Below are 27,664 nucleotides of genomic sequence, written 5' to 3'. Positions count from 1 at the left end.
GCGGCAGTGCTGGCCCTCCAGAGAGTGTGGGGAGCATGCAGACCCATCTGTGGGCCTCCCTGTGCCTTAAAATAGCTCCCTGCAGTGATTTTTGACTCACTTCTGGTTTTGGTCTGGCGGCGTGATTGTGGAGGTCCCATTGCTGCTGTTGCTCTACCCCTTAAGGGGGCAGCAATTAGGCTTCCCTGGTTGGGGTGTTGCAACACCCCAGTTTGGGAACATCTGCCCTAAGGAAACAACTGAACTGCTCTAGGAACTTGCAGCATCTCAAATATTCTTAATGCAGCAGATTAGATAGAAAGTGCAAGATGTGGCAGTGGTGGCATTGGGGAAGAAATGTTGAAGGGAGTCTCTAATCTCAATACTATTCCATTGGTGGTGGTGATGAGTAAAGCTCTTCTATCCTCAGAGTGTAGGAGGATGAGAAACCACTGCCATGCCCCACATCCATCTGCTGACGGGGACTGAACAAGGGAAAAAGAGGAGCTACCACCACTGCAGAGTCCCTTATCAGTGGCATCTGCTCTTCCTCCTCCAACACAGCCCCCTGCCAATGGAACCATTCTCAGAAGACCTTCTAATAACCCAGGAGTCTTTGAAAAATGCTCCAGTTTATAGATCGTACCAGGCACTGCAGCGGCACAAGTTTCTTGCACCACTGCTCCATGGGCGTAGCAGGAGTTCAGGTGAATTCAGCTTAGTAGGGCTAGGCCCTTTATTGGGCAAAGTCCCCCAACCTGTGCCTGACCTGGTCACCCACCCCCCCCCCCCCCGAGTGTACTGCCTGAATAGAGTTTTAAATCATTGTACATAGATGCTAAAAGCTGCAGACAATTTTCCTAGAGTGATTCTGGAATACGTGGTTTGGGCAATCAAAAATATATTCATAGATATCTGTATAAATAAAAAAAGGAGGATTGACATTATTCCCACTCCTACTCATTTTAGGGATATTACTCCGACAAAGAATATATAGCTATATTTGCTGTTCTGAGACAAAGATGGAAATTTAACCCCTAAATTTTAAAAGCGTTGCAAATTTTAGCCCAGGGACTCTCATGAATGCCTCTGCTGCGGTTCCTTGTCGCATCTTCTGTGGTGAGGTGCAAAGCGGAGCTTTTCCTTTGAGGTGTTGGTGGTGTCCGGCTGGTATCAGACAGATTATCTGACGTAGTGTTACTGAAGCTGCATAAATAGGGTACAAGCCAAAAGAAAGACCTTCTCTTGTCCTAGGAAGGGAAGAGGGGAAATGGTGAGGAAGCACAAAAGGGGACCAAAGTGGTTTAGTTCCCTTTCTTTAAGGTTTTGTTAACTGATATCCACACCTACCAATTCAGGAGAAGTGCTAAATACAGTAGCTGCTTCTCTGGACTTCTGTACCGATTCAGAATATGGTGCACCTTTCCTACTTCCTGCAGATGTAATCGCTCTATGCCTCCTCATCTGTTGTGCACAAATGTGGTGGTTTTGAAGTGCCAAGATACGAGGTCTCGTATTTACAGACCTGGGGGTGGGGGGCGCCACTATTGTACTGCATAGATCGGTACTCTTTTGGTTTTATCACAAACTGATATGGGTCTATTTCCAACAGAGAAAATGCCTATATTTATTTAATGATTGGTTCAAACGCATGTATATGGCAGGAAAAAAAGACTTCTAACTATTTGTCTTCAAGAAAAGCTGCAATCTGATTACTCAAAGACACTTGATCTCAAAGAATAATTAGTCAGCAGGACTCATTGTATTGCTTTCTGTTAGAGTATTTGTTGGGTTTCAATGCATCAGCTGCTTGCTTTTAAGATGGGGCGAGAGAGATCTTTGTCTAGTTTGGTCTTGTTTAATGGCAAATGTTAATATAGATCAGGTATAGAATAATAAAGACTGCAATCAGTGGTGGGCCTGGGGGGGGGGCAAAAGCCCTAGGCGCGGAGCCCAAGGGTGTTGTGGGAAAAGCACCACTTTGCCCACTGTGCTGCCACAGCCTCTGTCTGCTGTGCCACCTCCGCCTGCCCTCTGGAGCTTTTCTGGGAGCAGACAAAGTCCTGCGAGGCCTTTGGGACTGCCGCAAAAGCTTTCTGAAGCTTCCGATGCAGTCTTAAGCAGTACTTCCGGGAAACTGGGAGTACAGTGTTGAAAGCCCCAGAAGGCTTTTGCATCAGTCCCAAATGCCACAGGAGGTTCCATGCAGCTAGGTAAGTATCCAGGGAAGGGGGTGTGTGTGATGCGGTGGGGCGGCATTGTGGACCTGAGCTCCAGGGCACCACAAGGGCCGGGTTCGGAACTGGCTGCAATCCTGTACACACTTTCCTGGGAGTAGGCCCCATTGAACACAGTGGAACTTACTTCTGAGTAGACACGCATAGGCTCGGCTGGAAAATTATTTAATGCATTTGTCCAGATTTGCACTTTGCAAAGTTTTTATATTGCTAAGGTTTCACTTAATGTCCTCATCCCAGGATCAGCCCAGTTGATGTAACACGCGAAATGCTGCTTCCCCTTATCTGCTGATGCACCAACCTCTCCTCCTCCCACCACCTGCATTGGAAAAATAAGGGGTATACAAAGTGGAAGAGGAAGTATGGGGGAGAGAAGAGTGGAGGGCATGACACTTTTAACACACCACTATCTCTTCCATACTTCCTCTTCCACTCCACCCCGCTTCCTTTTCCAATCCAGGGAGTGGGAAGAGGAGAATGACCTATGAAGCTGAGAGGGCAGAGGGAAGTGAGTACCCCCAACCAATCTGCTGGCTGATGTGACAGCCAAACTTGGCATCATGGATGGGTCAGCTGTGCCATTTTAGAAGGGTGATATCCCAATGCCCCATAAAATGGAGGGGGGGGTGAAGGCTTATAATTTGTAAATGAATTTTAGGGTGCAATCTTAACCTCTTATGTCAGTGCTTTCCAGCGCTGGCATAGCGGTGCTAATGGGACGTGTGCTGCATCCTGAAGTTGGGTTTCACTCACGGACGCCTCCTCAAAGTAAGGGAACGTTTGTTCTCTTACCTCGGAGCTGCATTGCCCTTATGTCAGTGCTGGAAAGCACTAACATAAGGGGTTAGGATTGCGCCCTTAGTTTCTTAGAGTTGCTGTCATCTTCTCACTGAACCTGAAGTTCCAGGTTGGACAAGTGCGTATAGGATTGCAGCCACAGTTTTATATTGCAGGATAGCTCAAACTCTTTCATATAAACCACAAAGGCTTCTCAATGCATGGAAAGCTTCAGTTTTAAAAGCACCCGCATTTTCAAACGGTTGCGTCTGAGTAGCTGTTCTTATCTCACAGGCTATAATTTAAAAACTCTGATCAGCCATTGATTTGGAAATCTCTTTTAGGTCAAACCAGTTTCCTGAGTTCCATCATTATGTCACCAGAACATCTCAAGCTTGGCTATATGTGGAAAAAGGAAAAGACTTTAAACAGTAAAGATAAGCTGGAATGAATCAGCCTAAAATATGGGCTATAAAAGGGGGGGGGAAGTTGGAAGCTCTATCCCAAGAAGCTACATCTGAGCGCAGGTTAATGAAGTCATAAAGAAAGAAAGCCAAAAAAGGAAGAGTCCTTTTGAAATAGAAGACAGATACCAAACTTTGTAAGTCTTTGCCAGTTCCAAGATGATTTCATGCTTGGGACTCTATGATCTGACAAAGTTTCATCTACTGTGATAACTTTATATAATAGGCAGGCAGGGTAGACTGCGGTCTGAACAGTAGAGTCATTTGAGTTCATTAAAACTTGAGAAAGTCACTGTCTGTTAAAAAAGCTGCAATCCTTAGAACCTTTACTATCTACTCCTCTCAGGTTCACTGAACTAGGGAAAAAGTATCTAGGAAGATCATTGTAACTTCTCATGAACACATGAAGCTGCTTTATATGCTAGTCCTGTTCAGATGGTATTTGCCCTTACAGAATCATAGAGTTGGGTGTGACCTAAAAGGTCATCTAGTCCAACCCCTGCCCACAGCAGTAAATCCTCCTAGAGCATCTACAGCAGGTGCTTGTTGGGCCTCTGCTTGATGATTTCCAATGAGGCAGAATCCACCACCTCCCTCGGCAATCTGTTCCACTGCCGAACCACCCTTACCATCAGGAATTTTTTCTTGATATCCAATCAGAATCTTTTCTCTTGCAGTTTGTACCCACTGGATCTAGTCCTACTTTCAGAGGCAACTGAGAACAAATGTGTCCCTTTTTCTATATAACAGCCCTTCAGGTATTTGAAGAGCAATAACATATCCCCTCTCATCCTTCTCTAGACTAAACATATCAAGTTCACTCAACCTTTCCTCATAGGGCTTGTTCTCCAGCCCTCTGAACATTCTCCTCGCTCTCCTCTGAATCCACTCCAGTTTGGCTGCTTCTTTCTTAAAGTGAGGTGCCCAAAATTGGACACAATACTCCAGGTGAAGTCTGACCAAAGAGGAACCACAACTTACGGCAACTTGGAATCTACAGTTCTACTAATGCAGGCTAAAATTGCATTTGCCTTCTTTGCAGCCGCATCACATTGCTGACTCATGTTCATCTTGTGATCCATTGCAACTCCAAGATCCCTCTCACATGTTGTGTTTGGCATTGGTACAGAAGGCCCTGCCTCTTGCTGTTTGTTGCAGTGTCTAAACATGGTTGTCCAACACACAGCTTGTGGGTTGCTTGCGTTCTGCAAGGCCCTTTTGGCACTCCCCCCAAAACTTGGCCACAGGGTCCCCTCACCGCTGCTCCTGTAGTGAAAGGGGGTTTCTGTCACCACTTTGGCACTGGCTATCTGGCTTTTCCTCCAGAAATCTGTACAATCCCTTTTTAAAGGCATCTAGGCCAGATGCCATCACCACAACCTGTGGCAAGGAATTCCACAGACAAATTACATGCTGGATAAAGAAATATTTTCTTTTGTCTGTTCTAACTCTCCTGAGTAGAGTTTCCAAGCTGAGTTCTAACTCTCAGATGCAGTAAAGCCTCCCTTCCTCCATGTAGCTCCTGTTTAAAAGTAAACAGAATGGGGAGACGCATGCAGAGGTCAATATAGCATGAATCCACCCCCCCATTCCTCCAGTGGTATTTGAGGAAGTTGAGGGTTGTTGCTGGCTCAATCCTCTTCCCACTTGCTTTCAGAGAGCAGAAAAAGGATTGGAAAGCTGACTGAAGCAGCTCCATGATGTGCTAAACAGAGTGGGTGGGTCAGCAGGCAGAGGAGTTTGCTTCCGTTTGCTGCACCTCCCAACTTCCACGCGAGAGTTTCACTGATGAGCGGAGATGGGCCAGCCTAGTATCTTTTGAAGTGCAACACTGCCAATGTGCACACAAAACTCTTAATGAAAATTACCCGATGTTCCTAATGATTACACAGGCCAACACACATTTTCCTTCCTTAAACGCTACACCAATTCCTGGGTATATTTGGGGTGTTGATTCCAAAAATGGCATCTGTTTTGCCTTATCACGTCTAGTTTTGGAGCTATAGTATAGCCTCTTTAGTGAATGGTTCAAGCAGCTTCCTCATGAGGAAGCCTACACCATGTTTCCTCATGAGGAAGCTGCTTGAACCATTCACTAATGAGGCTGTACTATATCTCCAAAACTAGACATGATAGGGCAAAACAGATGCCATTTTTGGAAGCGACACCAATTCATACCAAACTACCATAAAGTTTGGGAAAAACTTTTCTGACCCTCAATTTTGTAGGCCTGTGTTATGAACAACTAGTACACAGTTGTAGCTTAGTCTTTGATGAGAATTAGGGTCACCCCTTTGGGTTTTTAGAAAAGCAGTATAGAAATCAAATGAATAAATAAATCAAATAAGTTTGGTCTATGAGAGTCAGATGATCTGATACCACAACATCACACACACACACACACACACACACACACACACACACACACAGAGAGAGAGAGAGAGAGAGAGAGAGAGAGAGAGAGAGAGAGAGAGAGAGAGAGAGAGAGTTATGGAGTATAACCTAAGGCGTTTTATTGTTAAGAAATAGCTGCCCACCCGAATTGGCTCCACAATCTCCTCTTCTTCTCACATTAAAGTTCTTGCACTGTGTTGATTTGCGTAACTCATGGCAAACCTGATTCCATTCCCTGATGCAGCTAATCTCCATGCTTTGAATTTATTGGCTGAAATTACATTTACAAAAGCATCAGATTCTGTATATTAGTGATGCAGCTGCTCCACAATAGCATACAAGAGGATTTAGTAATATAATGTTTGCATGCAGGTAGTAAACACAGCAAATGTTTTAAAATCCCAAGCAGTTTTGTCTTGGCCATAATGTATGCAGAATTAAAGTCTTGTCACTCAGCTCACTGGAACTAAAAGGACCCTCTCAGTTGACTTCAATGGACATCAAGCCAGGTTACTCTGGTGCCTGGCTTTCAGCTGCTGTATTAAGAGGATAACTGACTTGAGTGACTGCTTTTTGAGGAACAATTAAAGGAGAAAGTGTGACACTCCAATGTGCTATATTGAGCAACATTCACTAGCAGTAAGATGAAGATACATTATGTAAATGAGCATTATAAGAGCTTTGTTCATTCAATGGCTCATTGTATTGAAAGAGAATTAAATGGTCAGGAGGACAAAAATAATAACAGATTCAGACTATGCTATGGTCATTGTGTGAATTTCTACTCAAGTTTGGCATGCAAATCCTCGCAGACAGGGGGTCGCCTCCTCCGGTAATTTTTTTTTTAATGCATGAGGACCTAAAGACCTGTCAGCCATTTAGACAGATTCCTCCTCACATGCCAGCCCTAATTTCATAGAAGCCTTTGTAATCTATTTCCAGCAACTAAACTAGGATTTTAAAAAAAAATTATTGAGGTGGCACAGATCGGAGTAGCCCCATTGGTGCTGCTGTGCTGTTACTCAGGTAAGGGGAAGGAATACCCCTTGGTCTGGGCTGAGCCACATCTGGCCCCAACCCGCATTGGATACGAGGCAGACCAGTCGGATTCCAAACGCTTCCAGCGCAGGTTAGGATTGGGCTGCCCATCCATTAACCCCTCTGAACTTCCAGAGATGTTTATTTGTTGTTAACTGTACTTACAGCTTAGAACTTGGGACTTGGGAGAAAGTTCCAGTAAACTCAATGAGTCTTGCTTTTGAGTATATATGCATAGGATTGTATTGCATGTTTGATTCTCAAGGCATTCAGCTTGCTTCGTATTTATGCAGTGCATTGTCAGGGCAGATGGAATTAATACGAGTGGACTAAATCAAATTAATATGAAATCAAAGGAAAATGCCTATTTTGTTTCCATCAAAAGTTTTAGAAAACTAGCTTCATTGTTAACAGCTGGAGATCTCCAAATCTCTTTCAGATAACTATAGCACTAAAGTTGTGAATGCGAGAGTGTGTGCATTATGATCTCAAAGTGAAGAGTGCCATTAAGGAGAGCAGATGTTACCCCACTGTCACAATTCAAATCCTTCCCCATTGCAGTTCTTTCTTTGTTGTAGCTTTCAAGGCCAGCTGGGAAAATAATCATTTTGAACAGTATACAGCACACAAGGAAGTAGAAAACCTGAACTTGTAAAGAAGAATGAGTGGGGAAGTGACAGGGAAAGGTTTATAGTTTTATCCTAATGGGATCTATTCAGGTACTCTGCAAGTGAAAACAGTAGCTATTATGTATTTTCAGGGCTGATAAGGATATGGGAAAAAGAAAATGCTAGATCTCTTGCTAACTGGGCAAGAGTTACTGTTTCAAGTGGTGTTCCCCTTATATTTAGCTGCCTGGGGGTGTGTAACTATCCCCTTTCACCCCAGCACAAGATCTTTTCTAGTGGCTGTTTGCTGGTGTTCTTCTACACCATTTTAGATTGTGAGCCCTTTTAGTTATTCGATTCTTTCTGTAAACCACTTTGTGAACTTCTTTGTTGAAAAACAACATATAAATACTGTTGTCCCAGAGTGTGCAACAGGGCTAGGGCAGTGTCCACTGCATGCTATGGGCCAGCTGGAGACCAGGCAGCGATGAAGAGGTAAATTTAAAAAAAAAACTTACTGGTAACTCTTTTACTTACCTACTCTGCCACTGCCTCGTCCGACTGCCTACTCTGCCTAATGGGCCTACTTGGCTGGCATAAATACAAGTGAGTCAAAGGGGACATGGTGAATGCGGGAGCATAGGATATTGGCACCGCTGCCAATATTTGCCACCAGCCCACCCTCAACATGCCCACAAGCTGTTCCTAGCAACTAGCTCAATTTCTATAAGAAGAGCTAAAAAAAATTCCACATCCAGTATTTCGGGAATAGCCTGACTATAAGGTACATTTTTATTTCTGTTTTCCCCTATAATCACATACTTACATTTGGCTTAGGCTGGTATGAAAGTTAATTTACATCTCTACCCAAACTTTGGATTCATGTTTTTAGGATCCTCCTATAGCTTCTCAGTGATCCTAATGAAACACCATTTGACTGAATGATCCCAAATAGCTGAAAACATTATGTTTGCTGACGGAAGGGGAAAGAGAATTGTGTCAACGTTTTGCTAGATGGAATGATCTGAAATCTGTTTCAACCAGCTCAGATGATGACCCACATTCTGCTTCTGTAAGTGTTCTGACATTCAACACTCTTTGCTTTAGTGTCTTGATTCACTGGGTGTTCTTTCACAACTTCTCAGAATCAATCCTTTTTTGAGTGCAATGAGAATAATAATATCTTTCATCATAGTATATAGGGTTGGTTAAATGAAATAAGCAACATAAAGCCAATTCACGATGCCTCTTCTTCTACTTTACTCAACTCTCCCCAAAACCTATGTTTTCTGACTATGAAACCATTGGCAGAACTCCTCAGTGCCTTCAGCCTAGTAGTACAATAAATCTAAGTACACTGTATTTTTCCCCATATAGGGCCCGATCCAGAGCTCTGCGCCCCGGATCACTGCTGGTGCGCACTATCACAAACATGCCATAAAGCACATTTGAGAGCCCTTACCGTGGGCCCAGTGAAGGAGCTAGTCCAGCACGAGAGCTGGGTCAGCTCCAGCGCTGGGCCCATGTTCCACCGCCCAGCGGTCTCCCGGACTACCTGGCAGCAAAGAGGTGAGTGGAGGTGTGGGGGATGCGAGGAGGAGGCATTCTGGGCTGGGGAAGGTGGGGGGAGGTGGGGAAGTCAGACGGAGGGCAGGGAGGAGGTGTGGCGGGGAGAGAGTGGGGCAGGAGGAGGGCGGGACCTGTGGAGCTCGGTTCCACTGGATCCTGAGCCCCGTGTGGGATCATGCAGTCCGACACGGGACTCTCCAATTCTGCAGCAGCTCCGAAGCCACTTCCATTGCAGGGCCACTTCCCTTACCTGGAGAAAGGGGATAGTTCCCTTCCTCTGAGGAGCCGCCGCCGGCTGCCTGGTTGTGCACTAGATACCACAGCAACCATTTTGGCGCCAGGGCAGCCCTGCACGCCGAGCAGCCCCTTCCCTCCCCATATTCTGTTTACCCTCCCTTTTAACCCTCCCTCATCATCCTTGTGTCTATTTCTAGTCTGTAACCTCTTAAAGGCAGAGACCTGGTCTCTCATCTGTTATGAAGCAGGATGTACATTGATGGCACTATACTAATACTCATAATTAAGCCAGCTCAATATATTTGTTATACACGTACAATAAAATATCCCAATTTCACAGACCAACTGGGCCCTTTTAAACATAAATCCTCCAAATACTAGAAGCAAATTAATGAGATCCTTTGTTTATAGGCCTGTTTTTAGACAGATGGGGAGTATAACAGTGTCTCAGTGTTTGTCCTCCAAGGTGATGGAATCAATGGGAGAGCTGGTATAAAAATACAAGCACCATGACTCATACACAGGACTGACTGTAATGTAACTTCTGCTTCATTATCTCATGACCGCCTTGGCAGGACCAGAAAGAAAAAGCACATGCACAGCTTCAACCCAAGAGCTCCATAGTTATCAGCTTCTCTGGACAGGAAATGCAACTTGAGGTCTGAGGAATGACTCTGGAGGAAGCCAGAGGCTGTGTGTATAAACAGCAAAACAGATTGAATACAGCAACCTGGGAGCTGGCAACTAAGGGAAAAAGACAGCTTGGCAGATGGGACTGGAAGGGCGACAGCCACTTTTAGAGGCACATATTGTTGCGCATATAAAAACAGCAACAGTCAAAGTGGAGAGGAAGGATAGTGGGGTGGGGAGGGAGTGAAGGTTGATTACTTCCTAGGTCTGTTTCAATTACTGATTGCCATTCAGTCCTGGGTAAGTAATTTTAAGAGCACATTCAGGATTTGTCCTTAAAGATTATTCTCTTTCTGATGTAAGATGCAGCATCAACAGGCTGGCTTCTGGAATGATTGCTGGGTACATATGCACTGAAAATATTTTATCCAAAAGGGACAAAATGCACGGAGGAAAAAACATCATGCACTGTAGCCTTCCAGGAATCTAACCTCATTGCACACAACCTAATCTGTATCTATGAGCAAGTTCAAAGGATGAAAACGTCACATCTGGCATTGAGTATGCCAGTGGTTTTCAAACTGGGGTGTTGTGACACCCCAGTCTGAAGGCCTTGGGCCCTGCCCCCTTAAGGGGCAGGGCCAGCGAGGAGGCAGCGATGTGATCCCCAGGATTGCGTCGCTAACGGGGCTGCAGAGACTGGGATGCACTCACCAGACCCTGCAGCAGCCATCCCGGGGTGCAAGGATCCCTGCCTGAGTGTCTACAGGGCTCCCCAGCTCGTCAGAAGTGAAAGTGGAGTGATCATGTTGCCTTCCCCCCGCCCAAGACTTACTGCAGTTCAAACTCTCCTCAAGAGTTTGAAAACTGCTGGAGTATGCCTTCTGAGCTTCTGGCAGGAGCAGTTTCAGGTTGCTAACCTCCCTGACTCATATTTACATAAGAAGCTGAAGTTCACTGGTACTGTGCATGCAACAGGTCCCAAGTTCATTCCTCTAGGTAGGGCAGAGAAAGCTTCCTATCTTAGCAAGCTGCTGCCAGTCAGTGTCAACAGTACTGAGCTAGATGAATCAATGGCCTGACTCACCAGAAGGCAGCTTTGTATGCTCCATCCTTTTAAAAATCAATATGTAGACATTCATGTGCAACACTAATTTGTATTCCCCTTGGAGACTAAAGAGGATAAACCAACTTTAGGTACTGTATCTCAAATTATTCCTTCTCAAAGGAAGTTGCTTTTGCAAAAATGCATACTGCCACTGTATCTTTTGAAAATGAGTGAAAAATGGAAACCCATAAAAACTCTTAAGTAAAGCTGCCACCTAGTGTTTGAAATGAAAAATTACACCAATACATCACTCCCACTGACTTGTGAAATTTAGCGCTTAATGGATTTCTTCTGCAGATTTCTTGGAAAATACTCGAAGCTGGTTATGATTTAGCATAAATACAACTGTTATTCTCTTAGACACAAACTAAATTTTAAAAAATCACATACTGTGCATGGATCTCAGTACCACTGCTACATACTGTCCTTTACAGCACAGATTTAGCAAAACAAATCTAGCAGTGTCTAGACTGATATTCTAAATAGCACCGCTAACAATATAACTTTACAAGGTCACACTGACAGTGCAGGATTACCAGTGAGACTGTATTAAACCAGCTGTATGTTTCTTCTCCATCTGTCTGGGCTCAAACTAAGGTCACCAACTTATTCAGTGTGCCTTGAATAGCAGCCTGATCACAGAAATTAAGCTTGTGAAACTGTGGCTCCAGCTTTAATTTCACCCACTTCGTTTCTGTGTATCAAGCTGTGATTACAGGAGTAGGGCTGGTAAAACAGATGGCAGCCCTTGTTGTCTACTGGCCAATGGGGAGGGTAGGAGCCTCTGCAAGATGCTTCCATTTGTAGACAGGATGCTAGGTGTAGTGGCAGTGTGACGCACTCAAGGGCAAGGCATAGACTCTTGGCCACATCCTGACATGGCTGACCCCTAAGTGGCCCCATGTCCTGGAGGAAGGTAATAATGTCATTACACTTTTCTGCTCCTTTTTGTTTGTTTGTTCTTTTAGGAAACTATTCTTATCACTTTTATGCTTCAGCCTTTTTCTCAAGAAGTTCAAAGTGGCATACAAGGGGCCATTACTTTTTATCCCCGTGACAAACCTCTGAGAAGGGCTAGGCTGAGAGGGTGCGATTTACCCATAGCTACACAGCAAGCTTTGTCTGGTGCCTGAGGGGGAGAATAGGGGGCCTGAGGGGGAGAATGAAATGCCACCTCACTTCCCCAACCATCTCCTCTCCTCACCTGTCCCCATGCCGCTGCTGGCGCCAACATGCTCCTTGGCTGTCTTGGTGGCAGCATGTGAAGAGTGCCAACTCCATTCTCCTCTTTGACACACTGTATTTGAAAAGGAGGACAGGGTGGGAAAGGAAGGGTGGAGGAGAATACAAGGCTAGATTGTCAGCCAGGAGCAGATATAGGGCCCAATCCTATCCAACTTTCCAGCACCACTGCAGCTGCAATGCAACCCCAAGGTAAAGGAACAAATGTTCCCATACCTTGAGGAGGCCACTGTGATTGTTCCACCACCACATGATACAGCGCACGCCCGATTCTCACAGCTGCACTGGCACTGGAAAGTTGGATAAGACTGCGCCCACAGTCCATAGCCCCATCAGGTCTCCTCCACACGCTTCTGTTCCTTTTCAAATACAGCAACTCTAACATTCAGGGCTTTTATACTTGTATTTTTACCCCTCCCCCATGTGTTTAATTACATTAATTTTTTTGAGATATACATCTCAAATATTTAATTTGTAAATCATTTTCATTTCTGGGCACAGAGTTCTCATTCATTTATTGGAGTAAAATCGTAGTGTTCCTCATCATTAGTTCAAAGGTTGTGCATGAAAGAACAGGAAAATCTGAAAAGAACAGGAAAATCTCTTAATTCCATGGATATCTCTGAGCTCTCATGTCCACAGAAGACTGCTGAATCCAAGCAACTGAATTCAAAAGACTGAGACCCCAATCCTGTGGTCTGCACTGCGCCTCCGCTGCATGGATCACGGTTGCAAACGGGCCATAAGGCCCGTTTGCGGGGCTTACCACCAGGCTCCCACCGGAGCTGATTCAGCTCCGCCAGTGTACGGCAGGCGCCTGGGTTCTGCAGTGTATAGTGGGCACCTGGGTCTCTGTGACCGCCAGGTTACGGAACGGGAGATGGGGCATGTCTGGGGCATGGGGGAGGCGTGTTGGGGGCGTGGAGAGGCAGAACCATGGAGCCAAGCTCCACAGGATCCAGGGCGCTCAGGCAGCACTGTTCGCCCTACACGAGTGCCTTCACTTTAGTGGCGACCAAACAGTCGCCGCTAAAGTGAGTAGCCCTATTGCGGGGCTGCTTCCCTTACTTAGGAGAAGGGGACGAATGTCCCCTTCTCCTGAGGAGCCTCTAGCGATAGCGCTGGAGGCGCTGGATCCAGTGGGAGCCCTCCGTGGAGCTGCTGGGTCCCGCAGCTCTGGGCAGCTCAGGATTGGGCTGTGAATCCTCAATCTGTCTCTGCTTAAGCATGCAGCAGAAACATGCTTAACTAGACAGTGCCTTTGAGCGCTTGATATGTATATGCTTGTTATAATATGGATATGTATTATTTTCAAATACTGTTGCCCCCAAGCCACATACTCCCTCCCAGAAGATGCTCTAGACCAGTCACGGCTCCTCCACTTCCTCATCTGCTTCATTTCTTACTTCCTTTTTAAATCTAGGAAGCACATGACAGGGAGGAACAAAAAAGGTGAACATAGACATCAGTGGTGATTCCTCTGTTAATCCACCAGCTGGGCTGACCACTTCAGTGAACAGTGACTGCTTCATGAACAGTTTGGCCTTGTAACTAGATGCAAGACAGCAGCTCAAATATATCTAATAGGCTATGAAATGCAGCAAGAACTATGCAGAAGTTCTAACTAACTAAAGTAGCACCCTTTAAGGTTCATTCATTGCTGGGTAATAAATAATAAAAGGAGGCTATTCTTGACCAAGAATGCAAAAGGGTAGTTTCAATAAAATAAAACTAAATGAAAACGTTAGACTCCTTTTAACTATTGCGTGTAAATACAGTCAGTTCTCATTATCTGATAGGGTTAGGTTCCTGGAAAACCTAGTGGATACCAAATTAGCAGATTCCAAATAATTGAGCCTATGGGGAAAATGGGGTTAAATTCCAGAGGACCGTCTTTACCACTCACTCAATGAACTTTTTGAACCTGAATCTTAACTTGAAGTCTATGGGGCTGGGTGACAGAGAGGGCTCGTCAACATCTCCAACATCTGATGTTTCATCCTCTGCGCTGGTATCTGCCAATGTGTTGAAGGTTGTAGGGATGGCATTTTCTCCATGCTGGCTATCCCTCAACTCATCGAAGGTTGCTGGCCTAACAGTGAGGCCCCAGAGTTCAGCAGAGTGAAGAGCGTTGCTTCACCCATCTTCCTCCAGCTCTTGGCTCCTTCCCTGGGCTTGCCCCAGAGCAGCCCCCAGGTAGCCTTCCATTGACCTCTCTCATCACCAGGGTGGTATTTGTGGAAAACGAAAACAGAGTCACAGATAATGAGAGGTAAGTGGCAATTCTACCCCTTGCAGATAAGCGAATTTGCACATAAAGAAAACTGACTGTACTATCACTCATTCTGAGACAGTTACTACCTATGGTTGCATGTGGAAGAGTCCCATATCTGAAATGAAAACTGAGCAACTGAGACATACCTGTGAATGGGAAAGTTTACTGCACTGTCAAATTCTGTATCTCAGAGAGCCCAGTCAGATAATGAAATATAGATCTGCACCTACAGAGCAGCATTTTATTTTTCAGCAATTGCAGAAAATGCTGAAGCATGAGCTGGAAGTGGATGGACCACTGCATCAACTCAACTGTGATAGGAAATTTTTTAATGAAGCTTTCCGTAGATGTTCCACATCCAGTTTGAAAAGCTCAAGTTTGCAATATGTCTTTGCAACACATGCACTACAAATGCAGTATAGCCACGGTTGCGTAGCATGTCCAGTTTAAAGCTGGAGGAATCATTTTTAACAATTCAGAATGGACAAAATGTTATGATCAATATTTGTATGCTCAGCATAGCATAGAATCTGCAATGGCAATTTAAAAATAAATAAGGATTACATGGTTGAACTAAGGAAAATGTCTTTTACAGAGTCAGACAACTGGCCCATCCAGCAAGGTATTATCTACCCTGGTAATAGTGGCCCTCCAGGAGCAGGGGTCTTTCCTAATTCTACCTGGAGATGTTGCACAGCTTGAACGTGGAACCTTCTGCATGCAGGGCAGATACAGAATCTCCCTGCCAGTTGTTTCTCAAGAGCTTTAAAAAAAAAAGCCATAAGAACCTAAGAAGAGCCCTGTTGGATCAGGCGAAAGGCCCATCTTGTCCAGCTTCCTGTATCTCACAGTGGCTCATCAGATCCCTCAGGGAGCACACAAGACAACAAGAGACCTGCATCCTGGTGCCCTCCCTTGCATCTGGCATTCTGAGGTGGCCTACTTCTAAAATCAGGAGGTTGCACATACCCATGATGGCTTGTAACCTGTGTTGGACTTTTCCTCCAGAAATTTGTTCAATCCCCTTTTAAAGGCATTCACATTCAGCCATAGGTATTTGGTCTACTGGGAGGGTTATTCCAATGCTCTGGCTTTGGAGAACAACACTTCACAGTTGCTTTTGTTTATCTGGCAAGTTGCATGCAGTTTCCCCTGCAAGACTCAAGCAAACCTTATGGGAGAAAAAAGGGGACATTCAACAGCATGCACAGACTTGCCCTTGAGGACTAACGAAGGTGTTGCTGAATGTACACCATACGTTGCAACAAGCCTACCATGTCCCTTTTTGCAGCCGTTGTTGTACAGATAGGGAAATACTGTATTTATTCTCCTGAAACTTTCAGGATAACTTACAAGTATAAATGACACTGATTTAACCAAACTAAACAAACTCTTTTTTCCAAGTGTGTGGCTGTGGCATGCTAGCAATAGCAACCTGGTTGGTTGCTATACTGAAGAAGTAATAAGAGCTCTGATTGAAGACAGACAACACAGAAAAAAATCTAGTGCTTGACGAATGTTTCAGCTGGAGCAGGAATCTGGCTTTGCAATTGAAATGATAGATGTGTACACAAACAAACTGAACCCTGACTCAGACAGTCTACCCCTTCCTTCATGCTTAAGGTGATGCACTCACTTTTAAATTTCTGTTTTAAAAGCACCACATGAATATTCATGAATTTTCCAATTCATTTGTGCTTTAATTTGTTGATGATTAGATTTTTTCAGTCAGACAGGTGTTACTGACTGAGGGCGCAATCCTAACCCCTTATGCCAGTGCTTTCCAGCTTTGACATAAGGGCAATGCAGCTCTGAGGTAAGGGAACAAACATTCCCTTACTTTGAGGAGGCCTCCGTGAGTGACACCCAACTGCAGGATGCAGCACATGCCCCATTGGCACCACTGTGCCAGTGCTGGAAAGCACTGACATAAGGGGTTAGGATTGCGCCCTGATTTGTTTTATTCAGACATCAAGTCCTTCCCAAAGACCCGGGATGCCTGGTTTTTATCCTATTTTGATATTATAAATACTGCCGCAAAATGTAAGCTGTTTCCAGTAACACTGCTTTTTGCAGTTGATCGGTGATAATTTCTGTGGCCCCTAGGCTGTTCAGGTGCTCTTCTAGGTGTTTTGAAATAGCACCGAGGGCTCCAATCACCACTGGGATCACTTTGGTCTTTGCCTTCCACAGCCTTTCAATTTCCATTTGTAAATCTTTGCATTTTTTTTCCCCCAGTTCATTTTCTTCTACTTCACTATCAGCTGATATTGCTATATTGATGATTTTGACTTGTTTTTCTTTCATCTTGACTACAGTTATGTCTGGTGCATTGTGTGATCAATGTTTGTCTGTAGTTGCAAAACCCATAATATTTTGGCATCTTCATTTTCAACGACTTTTTCAGAGTTAGCCAGTCCACACTGTGTACATTTTGGATTTGCTTCCAGGTTGCAGAACTGTTGTCGTCTGCCCCATCCTACTCCTCACGACTGCTTGTTCTTAGAGGAAGACTATGTATGGACTAAATGCAGACAGTGCATTTCAGGATTGACCTTTAAAATGTTATGCCAAACATTTTACTTGACTTGAGAATGGCTCCCTCTCTTGAGAGTTTCCGGCGAGGCCTGAAGACACTGCTGTTTATACAAGCCTTCTGATTCTTTGGCCTTTTTAACATTTTTTACACATTTTGTAGTTTTTACAGGCCTGATTCCTCTGTGACTTGCTCTTTTGTACTATTTTTATTCTGTCTTTTAATCTGACTACTGTTTTTAAGGTCTCTGTTAATGTGTTTTTAATGTTTTTATCTGCTATTTGTCTTAATTTATGTTTTTAAATGTGTTTTTTACATGTTGTTAGCCGCCCTGGGTCCCTTTAGGGAGAAGGGCGGGATATAAATAAAGTTTATTATTATTATTATTTATTATTATGCTGCCTTTACCCACTGATCAAGTAAAATGAGGAGCGGTCTCACTAATCTCTAGCAGTTGGCTGTTGCTACTGACCAGTCTCTGCCTTAGAACTACTCACCAACCCACTGGGCCAGCTGTCCTAAACACTGGGCTCTCCTGCCTGCTGATAGACACTTCCTTGATTCTCTGTCTTATCAGGTCTTACAGCCCAATCCTACCCACACTTTCCTGGGAGTAAACCCCATTGCCTCTAATGGGACTTACTTCTGAGTAGACACGCATAGGAGTGGGCTGTTAGTCTTTTTATTTTGACACCTGTTATTCCCAAGCAGCACTTAACTTTGCTATCCAACACCCCAAGTTATACTGAAATGTCTTTGACACTCATCATTGTCAAAGGGTCAATGCAAGAAAAGCATATTATCTTTTGGATGAAAAGTTTTTCATGTGACTTTTTATCTGCTATTTGCCTGACGGTCTCATATTTTAATCTTCTGTTTTTGGCCATTGTGATTTTAAGTATTGTTTTATGTATGTTTTGACATTGTTGAAAACTGCCTTGAGTGCCAGGCTTTCCATCCTGGACACACCCTACTCAGCCTCATTCCCCTTGGAAAGGAGGTAGCTATTGGCAGAAAGGGGACTGCCCCTTGCCCACCAAATGCAGCATGTGCTCCGGTGACACAACTGGGATTTAGATAGGACTGGGTTGTTAATCCCTTATTACCAGAGCATCTTGAATTAAAGCTCACATTATTCATTCAATTTTCTTTGGATAGTAGGGACTTTGTAAGCTATACAAAGTGAGCTGGAAGGGCACAATAAGAGCTTATGTTGTTATTTTTTGTCTAGTTTGGGACACAATAACAGAAAAAAATATTTCTGAGTTATAATGAAAAATATCCAGAGAAAAGTAGCTAAATTGGTGTCTGTGTTGCACTTTAAAAAAAAAAAATTGGCCTGGAACAGCTCTACTAATTGCAACTTCCAAGAAACTATATTATGAGAGTAGACAGATACCTCAGGCAATACCTCATTTTATTCCAACTGAGCATTTTTTTCCTAGTTAGTACCCCTGTGACAACCTTCCACTGACTTACCCAAAGGGGGAAAAGTCTCTGGAATAACCGAGTCATTTAATAATTTCTGTTGTCAACCCACCGCAAGAAAGAATGGCTACATTCCACAAATAGTTTAAGAGATCTAGCAGAAAAAGTAATACCTTTCTGCAGTGGTTTTACAATTTCTGAAAGGCTATTAATATGAGATTTTTAAAATAAATCTATCCTAGCAGATGTAGAGGCTTAAACTGCTCTTTACTAAGTTTGAAAGTCCCTTTGGGGTCAATAATTAAAGATTTCACTCCCTATGCACAATTATCCTTTACTTAAAAAAAATTCTAAACCCATCAAGTTATTAACAAAGTTCAATTTCCCTACTCCAAAATGCCAGTAAAATTCATTTACCGGAAAATTAAGATGAAACTATGCAGAATATTTTGCTTGTTAATGCAATGTGCTTGTGTGTGTGTGGTGATAACAATGCCTCTTTGTTTCATTCTAACTTCCTAAAGGCACTGGATCCAACATTTAAGTCACCTGAATTTCAGTTGGAGAATTAAACACTTATCTAGATCTCTTCCACTGACATATTTAAGAACCAGCAGTGTTTAATCCCTTACAGTGCAATCTTAAATCCGGCCAGAGCCAGCGCAGCCATCCCTGTGCTGGTCCAGAGTGTTGTAAATGTGCTGTAAGACACGTCTGGGACAACTCATGAGCTGGCAGTGCCAGACCAATGGACTGACAGTACTGCATCCAGGAACAACATTGGCTAACACAGGTAAGGTTGTGCTGGGTGGCACAGGGATATGTGGAGGGTGGCGGGAAGGCATGTTACCGGGCAGAGGAGTGCAAAACGAGGGTTGGATCAAGCCCAGGAGGGGGGTGGGATTGGCAGAGGCCCCCGCAGCCATATTCTAACCCACTTCCTGGGCCAGGCAGCCCTACATGGGGCTTCCCAGATTTGCACCACTAAATAGCTGGTGCAGATCTGATTAAAAGTCCCATGGGGTGGCTAGGATTTTACTCAGGGTAAGGGGAAATAGAACCCCTTGTCCCAAGGAGCCCTTCAGTGGCCTCCTAACCTGCATTGGATACCTTGCAGGCTATGTGGCCTGGTTGTGCTGGTACAGGTTAGGATTGAGTTGCCCATCATTGAGTTGTGCCCTTTATTTATAATGTTGTCAAGGATTTTGGTCTGCAGCCAGATCAGAACACATACCTGTAACCTACCCCAGTAAGAAAAATATATTTCCTACAACCAGCCAAAACCCACAATTTTCCCTGTCATTTTATCTGATGGTAAAACAAGCAAACACTATTTTACAGAAGTGCTTTCATAATCTTGCCCTATTTTTCATGGAGCACAACTTCAAGGAGAAGAGTACTGCCACAGAAATTGTAAAGAACAAACCTACCTTGCTGGCCTCACCCATTAAACTCCTCAAACTGCGTCCATAAATAAAATGAATTAGTAGTTGATGAAAACCTGAACAGCAAATAATAGTGACTTTCTCCTGATTAAAATCTGCAAGGAACATTGAAAGCAAGAACTCTATTTCATCTTAATTAAAGGTAAATGTTTGATCTGGATAAGCTACTTCATAAAAGCAAACTAGTCTAAGTCCACTGATAAGTGAATCTTATATTACAATAGAACCCCTAACTCATACACAGAGTCCACTTTATGTCTAAGAGCACAATCCTACCCTGCACGAAAACAGGCAAGCCAAGAGGCTTGTGCTGTATCCAGCACAGGATAGATGCCCAAAGCGGCTCAGTCAGAGGCAAAGGGAAACTTTCCCCCTTTCCTCTGGGTAAGGCGGTTTTGCCCCTATGGGTCTCCTTGGAGACCCCTTTCCTCTGGATAAGGCGCCTTTGCACCTATGTGTCTTCTTGGACTTGCGCCACCTCCTGAGGTGGCACAAGTCCGAGGAGAGCGAAGCGGCCTGAAGTCTCTCCGAACTCCCTGGGAACGGGTGTTGGGATCCAGCATAAGTGCTGGATCCCAGCCTCGCTTCCTGTTCCTCGCCCGCCCCCGGGGCCACCGACCACCTGCCCTCCCCCCCGCCCAGGAACACCTCCCTCCTGCCTCCTCCCCGCCCACTCTACAGTCTTGCGTTGGCCCAGCTGGGCAGACACAAGACTTGCTGAGGAAGCTGGCACGGAGGCTTGTTTCAGCCTCCGCAGGCTGGCGCACCTCCGTGTGCCAGCCCCGCTTACTCCCGAGGAAGCGCAAACATGCTTTACGAACTTTAAGGGACCAAGTGAGGGGTAGGATAGTTTGTGAAGGAATAATATAATTTTCATATAATCCCTAGCCTTTTCAGGTTACAATATCTTATTTGGATATTTCTGGAGTTCTGTGCATTTTTCTACAGAATTTTTAAAACTGCTGTTCTTGCCACTGTGATCAAATTTAATGCTATGCAATAGTATGCTTCCTCTATGCATTCTTTTATATAGCCTGTAAATGGTTTTTTGGATATACAACATACTGAATGATTTTTTTGGATATATCATATACTGAATGCCTTTTTAGGTAAATCCCATGTATTTCAAACCTCTTTGTGCACGGTCAATGTTTCATGCCAAAACGGCACCCAGTGGTGTGTTCAGGCCGAGTCCTGCTGATAAGGTTTCTGCATGTTTATTTCAAAAGATTTTTGGGATACTGTATTCTCACAGTTCCAGTCACCTTCTTGGACAGCTGGTACGTGTCTGAAGGGGAATGGGGGATCTAATCCAGATGAGATCTATGAACTGGGACTTAAAAAGATAATGAACTGATTGTCAGAGGCTACGTTAACATGAAGCTTTTTCTAGTCATATTTTAGGCACCTCAGATTGGAATATTTTGCTTTAGGCTGAAATTAAAGTCCAGAGTACAAGTTCATCAGAGACTTGTAACCTATTTCTCTTTCTTGGGAGGAGTGTGTGTGTGCATTTTGCACTATACCTTATTAGTCAAGTTTAATCTCTATTACTGTTTCTACTGATCTGAAATGGCAATCCCTGAAAGTATCACCAACAAAAGGTTTCATGTCCACTTCTCTCCAAAGATGTCTTGCTTACAGTGGCATAGCTAATGATCATGTACCCCGGTGCCAAGCTCAAAATGTTGCCCGGGAAGTGATGTCAGAAGCAGAAGTGACATCACACCCAGGCTTTTTAGAAAGTGAAAATTGGGAAGCTCCCACCTCCTCCCGCCAGCAGTTCACCAAACACTTGCTCCGCTGCCTTCCCCAGTCAGTGGCATAGCTAAGGCATCTATCTGCTACCTGGGGTCAAAGAAGATTTTGTAGCCCCTCCTGCATGATAAAATCAAATTTAATTAAGTAAATAAATAAAAAGTTGTTGGTTCCATACTGCATCACAATAGCATCTCATTGGCACTCAGAACAATCAGTCTCATAGGTCAGTTTAGAGTTAAGCAAATCCACTTTTTGTTCTGCAAGACAGCTGTGTTTTCATTTTCTGGTTAATTGGCCATAACTTTTGATAGACTATAGATATTCCAGTACGGTTTATTTCATTGCACTCTGCATTAAATTACCTTTCCAATGATATATAACATGATGGTATTATTCCTACATACCAAGATTTTCACAATTTTGGACACTAGTGTCAAGCTCAACTTGTTGCCCCCCCTAAAGCTTGATGCCCAGTGCAACTGCTGCCCCTGCACCCTCTTAGCTACACCATTGCTTGCTTATTTAACTTTTGCTACTTAGAAACTGAAGACAGACCAATTTAAGACCATGCTTGCCACCTTGAACAGAGAGCCATGTCTCAGAAAGTAAGAACAGTATAATAAAATACAAATTGTATCTTCCACTGTATCTTGAAAGGCACTGCTTTTAAAAAGACAAATTCTCAGAATAATCTTGATCATGGTGCAGACACATGATGTGAATTACGTATGAAATAACCATCAAAAATATTTATGCCAGAAGGAGATTCTGATATGTTTTTTAAGCTACAGCACTACTAGCAAATGTTCACATAACTTCTTGTATGAGCATTTTTCATTTACTTATGATCTAATTTGTCTTACATTTCTAGCTGACTTTAACTGTAGTTCTTCAAGAACTGCACTAGAGCAACTATTCTTGTTTACTTATGGCTAAATGGCTATTACACATACTGCGACTGTGAAAAGCAAAGATGAAGAGAAAGAAAAGCCAAGCCCTCAGGTTCAGACCCATTCACCAAGGCAAAATAGTAAAAAGGAAATTGGCACTTTGCATTAAAGGCTAACAAACTTGAGATCTGGTGAATGGATAATCAGCGCATTTTATCAACAAGAGACTCAAAGACATAGGGCCATATCCTATCCAATTTTCCAGCACTGATGTAGCTGTGCCAATGGGGCAGGTGCTGCATCCCGCTGCGGGGGAGCATGGATTATGGAGACCACCTCAAGGTACGGGAACATTTGTTCACTTACGTCGGGGTTGCATTGAGGCTGCAACAGCACTGGAATGATGGATAGGATTGGGCCCATAATCTGCAGCTTCACAAATGGTGCTTTTCTGCAAGTGGAGTGAGTAGGGCTGACCACGAGGCTGACTCAGCAGAAGGAGTGCCTCAATCCACCTGCCCATTTGCCTCCACAGCTCTTCCCCCTCCCACTCCTTGGATTTGAAAGGGAGGAGCAGAAGAAGAGGAAGTGAGGAGGAGAGAGAGTGGTAGGTAGAACAGTGCTCTGTTCCTATATCCATTTTCAAATCCAGGGGGTGGGAAGAGCATCAGAAGTGGCATGCACTGCCCCATGCACTGGAAAGTCTTGGGCCAGCCTTGGGACTGTCTCATTCATTTGAGCACATATTCCTCTTTTAGGTACACAGAGGAACACAACTGAAATCAATTCTCCTGCAGCCAAGACATGTAATCAGCTGGAGTTTACTCCCAGTGAAGGCAGCAAAATAACACCAATTTTACCTCTCTAGTACTCCCCAAAGATTGAGCTTTCCAAAATAATTTCAATTGGCAGCATATGAACATCAGAACAGGATGAAGGTTTGTAGAAAAATGTGACCACTGAATGAGTCTTTAAAAACTCTACATTTGTAACAATTAAAAAAATAAATAAAACCAAACCACACACATGTGTACTGATCCATTAAAAAAATTAAACTTCTTACCTTTTCAACAGGTGCATTTTCTTCATATGTCGTTACGCTAGCTTTTCTTGTTTCAGTTTTTGTTCTACTCAGCCTCCGGGATACCTTTTCTCGAAGCAAAGAGGCATATCCAATGTGTTCATAGATAGGATTTGTTGTCATTTTGGAAATATATTCAGAAGCCTTGGTTTCTATATACAGCGTTATCAAGCCATCTGTTACCAAATCATGGATCGATTCGAACCTCTTCTCCCCTACAAAGTGTTTCCCATCATAAAAAAGCCTGTAGTTTAAGGTCTGGTTACCAAATCTACAATAAAGCACAATGAAATTGTTGCATTAGTTTTATTTCCATGGTGATTTTTCAGATTATGCACACCATTACCACTTCCACATCAACTACAAAGGCAAAGGATGACAGAAACATAAGACAGGGACAGAGGCATAACTAGAAGCCCCGGAGCCTGGGGCAGTGTTGTTATGATGTCATGTGACATAGTGACATCACTTCCTGGAAAAACTCGGAAGTTACTGCCGTGCACCGCTCATGGTTCTCCCAGAGGAGGAGGTGCTGGTGGCTTTGCATACTGTTGCTTCTCCTGTGGAGGCTTCCCTTTGAAGGGGCACTCCCTTCAAAGGGGAGTCTCTACTAGAGAAGGAACAAGAACATGAAGCCACTGCAGTGAGCACCACCTCCTCTGGGAGAACCATAAGTGGTGCAAGGCAGTCATTTCTGGGTTCTCCCCAAAGGAGGAGGCGTTGGCAGCTTTGCGCCCCCTTGGTGTAGTGCCCAGAGCATGTGCCTCTCAGGCTCCACTCTAGTTGTGCCTCTGGACAAGGGCCGTACTTAATCAATCAACTTTGGGGTGGGTGTCATGACCCCTGCCATGAGCAGTTGCTTGTACAACTGTTATGAGGAGCTGCTTGTACAACTATGAGGAGAGAGAACAGTTGAATCAGAAAGATCATGCTGGACCCAGTTCTATGCCTTGACATCAAGCTTGAGAATACGGTGCTCAGGAGAGCTCAGAGTTGGAGGCCTTGGAACCAGTACCACCTAAACCAGAGGAACAACCCATGCTCAGAATCTTATACTATCCTACGCCTGCACATGAGCGCTGGCAATGGATCAGGAAGAGATAATCCTGCCTTACCATACAAACAGGACAAGTCAAGAACAGGACAAGATGGGAGTGCATGAACATGCTTTAACAAATACTGGGAGAAGGTTTTGGAATAATTCAGATTCTGCTTCCACCACTGAAAAGCATAAATTTCCTCTTCCACCACTGCAGGTAAGTATTACAACACAACACCAATGTGAACTACAATTGATGTCTAGTAGGATTGCCTCCTAATAAGCAGGAACCAGATTTAACATTGGTTACCATTGGTGCCAATGTAATCTTTAACTGCATTTAGGGCAGGACAGAGGAAATTTCTTTCTCTGGGTATCAGTGGGAGGAACTAAAGATGAGAACATGTGATCCTTTGGTCCACTCTTAAGTTCTTAAGCATGGTTATGGAATCAGTAGCATTTATGCCAGTCTGTAAAAAAATGAAATTAATGAGGACTTGAGCTAGATTGGGACCCTCTGCACATGAAATGATCATACCACCATAAGAAAACCCAGACTGCTTTTCATTTACGCAATGTTTTACATATTATTTTGCATGCAGTTGTAATAACTATCATGCCAATGCTGAGTTTTCTAATTTTAATAACAAACATTGTCTAACATTTACTAACAAGTAATAGGACTTACCTGAGAGCTAAAGTATAGCATCCAGGCTGACGTTGGCTTTCTCTGAGAATGTACGCTCCTTCTACACCTCCAAGTAATTCATCTGCTTGCTCACGAGAAATGATGCCATGAAACCTAACAGTATAGGAAGACATTAATTAAGATAATAAATTTATCTAGGAACTCATAGTTGAGCAAAAAGGAAGCTCGTAGATCACAGCAAAATTAATAACACATCACAAAAAAATCTAGTGGTGAACAGAAACACGTAGCCAGGAGTTTATTCACATGCCAGGAGGGTGTAGAAACTCATTAGCAAGGGAGGTGGCACTCTGTATATTCATTCTCATAAAAATTATGTTCAACAAAAATATGGTTGTGGGCAAATGGTTTTGGGGAATCTGGGCTCTAACGAAATCCAATGAAAGTTTTAACAGCCCAATCTTATCCCTGGTGGCTCACCGGGTGCAGTGGCGCCAAAACAGCTACCGCTGCATCCAGCGGCATTGCCGGGGCAGCCAGAGGCCTCCATGGTGAAAGGGGACTTTCATTCCCTTCCCCTGAGTAAAGGCACAGGAGCCGCAATGGGTCTCCTCCACTCTGTGCTGGTTATTTTGCTGATGCAGACTGGAGGAGCTCTGTGTTGGGCTTTGTAGCCCGACATGGAGGACAGGATATGGCGGAGCAGGCTCTGCCAGTCCCACCCCCCACCTAACACAGTTCCTCCCCCTTCCCTACCCCTGCCCTGGAACTCCTCCCCCCATTCCCAAGGCCCTCACCACTGCCCGGAGCTCTTACCATGATCTGGGTGGCGTCTGTCTAGTGCTGGGCTTGGCACTAACAGGTGCTACGCTGGCACCAGCGCCAACTCCTCGCAGGGTGCCAGAAACATGCTTCACAGCATGTTTATGACACCAAGCGCTGGTGCTGGAGCTCAGTGCTGGTGCCAGGGTTGGACTGGATGGGGCCCTAAATCAGCATTTTTCAACGTCTGTGCCTGCAGTCTGCAGGTGTGCTGTGGAAGTTAGGGGGATTGTTATTTGTTAGTAGGGCCATTGGGGGATGCGAGACCCCCGCCAGCAGTGTGGTGTGCCTTGTTTATTGTAAAAAAAAAAAGGGGGGGGTGCCTTGACAATATTTGCACCTTGTCAGCATGCCATGAGATGAAAATGGTTGAAAAATTGCTGTTTTTCAGTGTTGATACAGAGCCTGATCCCAAAGTCCATGGCGTGGATCTCAGTCTCAAACATGCCGTAAGGCACGTTTGTGGGGCTTACAGCCAGGCTCCCGCCAGAGCTAGCCCAGCACACGGCGGGTGCCTGGGTTCCGTGGCTCGTTGGTCCCTTGGACTGCCGGGCTGCGGAATGGGAGATGGGGCGTGGCTGGGGGCATGGTCGAGGTGTTCTAGGGAGGGGAGGCGTGGCCAGGGGCATGGGGGAAGGCGTGTCAGTGGGAGGGGGAGAGGTGGGTCCGTGGAGCCAAGCTCCGCAGGATCCAAGGCGCTGGGGTAGGGCTGCTCGTACTACATGAGCGCCTTTAGCAGCAACCAAATTGTCATTGCTAAAGTGAGTAGCCCCGTTGCGGGGCTGCTTCCCTTACTCGAGGGAAGGGGATGAACATCCCCTTCTCCCGAGGAGCCTCCCGCGGTAATGCAGGAGGCACAGGATCCGGCATGAGCCCTCCGTGGAGCTGCTCTGTCCCGAAGCTCCGGGCAGCTCAGGATTGGGCTGTGATTAAGGTAAAACTGATTAAGGTAAAATTGGTTAAGGTAAAACTTTGTTCATAGCAAATAGAGAAGGGAAGTTACTTCAAAGCCAGCGCTGTTATTTTTAAACAACGTTCAGTCTCCTTTTCCCCCTTCCTCCCCTTCCCAGTCTATTTAGAAGAAACCAACACTTTGGGGATCCCACAATAATATGACAAGAAATAGAACCTTATCACTTTCCTGTAACCAGTAATTCATCTGTGACCTTTGAACAAGGACAAAATACAATACGCAGAGTAATTTAGCTACTAGGTTTCAGACGCACTGGACTTCCTCTTGAATTACTAACACTCCTCGGAGTTTTTCACAGCTAAGCAAAATCCTTTTGCCTGAAACATACTAGATATATTGTAAAAATATTTAGCCCCAAGCATCATCCCTTTGTGCCATAACATATAGGAAAATAATGCATTCAGATGCCAACTATTGTTTATGGAAACAGGATGTGCAAATAAAGACACACGCAAAGCTGGATCCAAAGCTTCTATTCTAAA

General features: G+C 44.4%; 1 protein-coding gene across 2 annotated transcripts in view; it reads right to left on the bottom strand.

Annotated features, from left to right (window-relative positions):
* The window catches only part of CHN2 (chimerin 2), a 175,234-nt gene that overhangs the window by 60,554 nt on the left and 87,016 nt on the right, over positions 1 to 27,664 (bottom strand). For both annotated transcript variants that reach the window (XM_066627163.1, XM_066627164.1), the window contains 2 exons: positions 25,427 to 25,540; positions 23,682 to 23,970 (listed from right to left, as the gene is read on the bottom strand). In XM_066627163.1, the coding sequence (XP_066483260.1) occupies positions 23,682 to 23,970; positions 25,427 to 25,540 (403 nt within the window). The remainder of the gene's footprint in view (positions 1 to 23,681; positions 23,971 to 25,426; positions 25,541 to 27,664) is intronic.

This window comes from Tiliqua scincoides, chromosome 5 (genome assembly GCF_035046505.1).
Source record: "Tiliqua scincoides isolate rTilSci1 chromosome 5, rTilSci1.hap2, whole genome shotgun sequence".
In the NCBI taxonomy this organism is placed as follows: Eukaryota; Metazoa; Chordata; class Lepidosauria; order Squamata; family Scincidae; genus Tiliqua; species Tiliqua scincoides.
The sequence above is the reverse complement of the archived record's forward strand: the minus strand, read 5'-3'. Positions and strand labels throughout refer to the sequence as shown.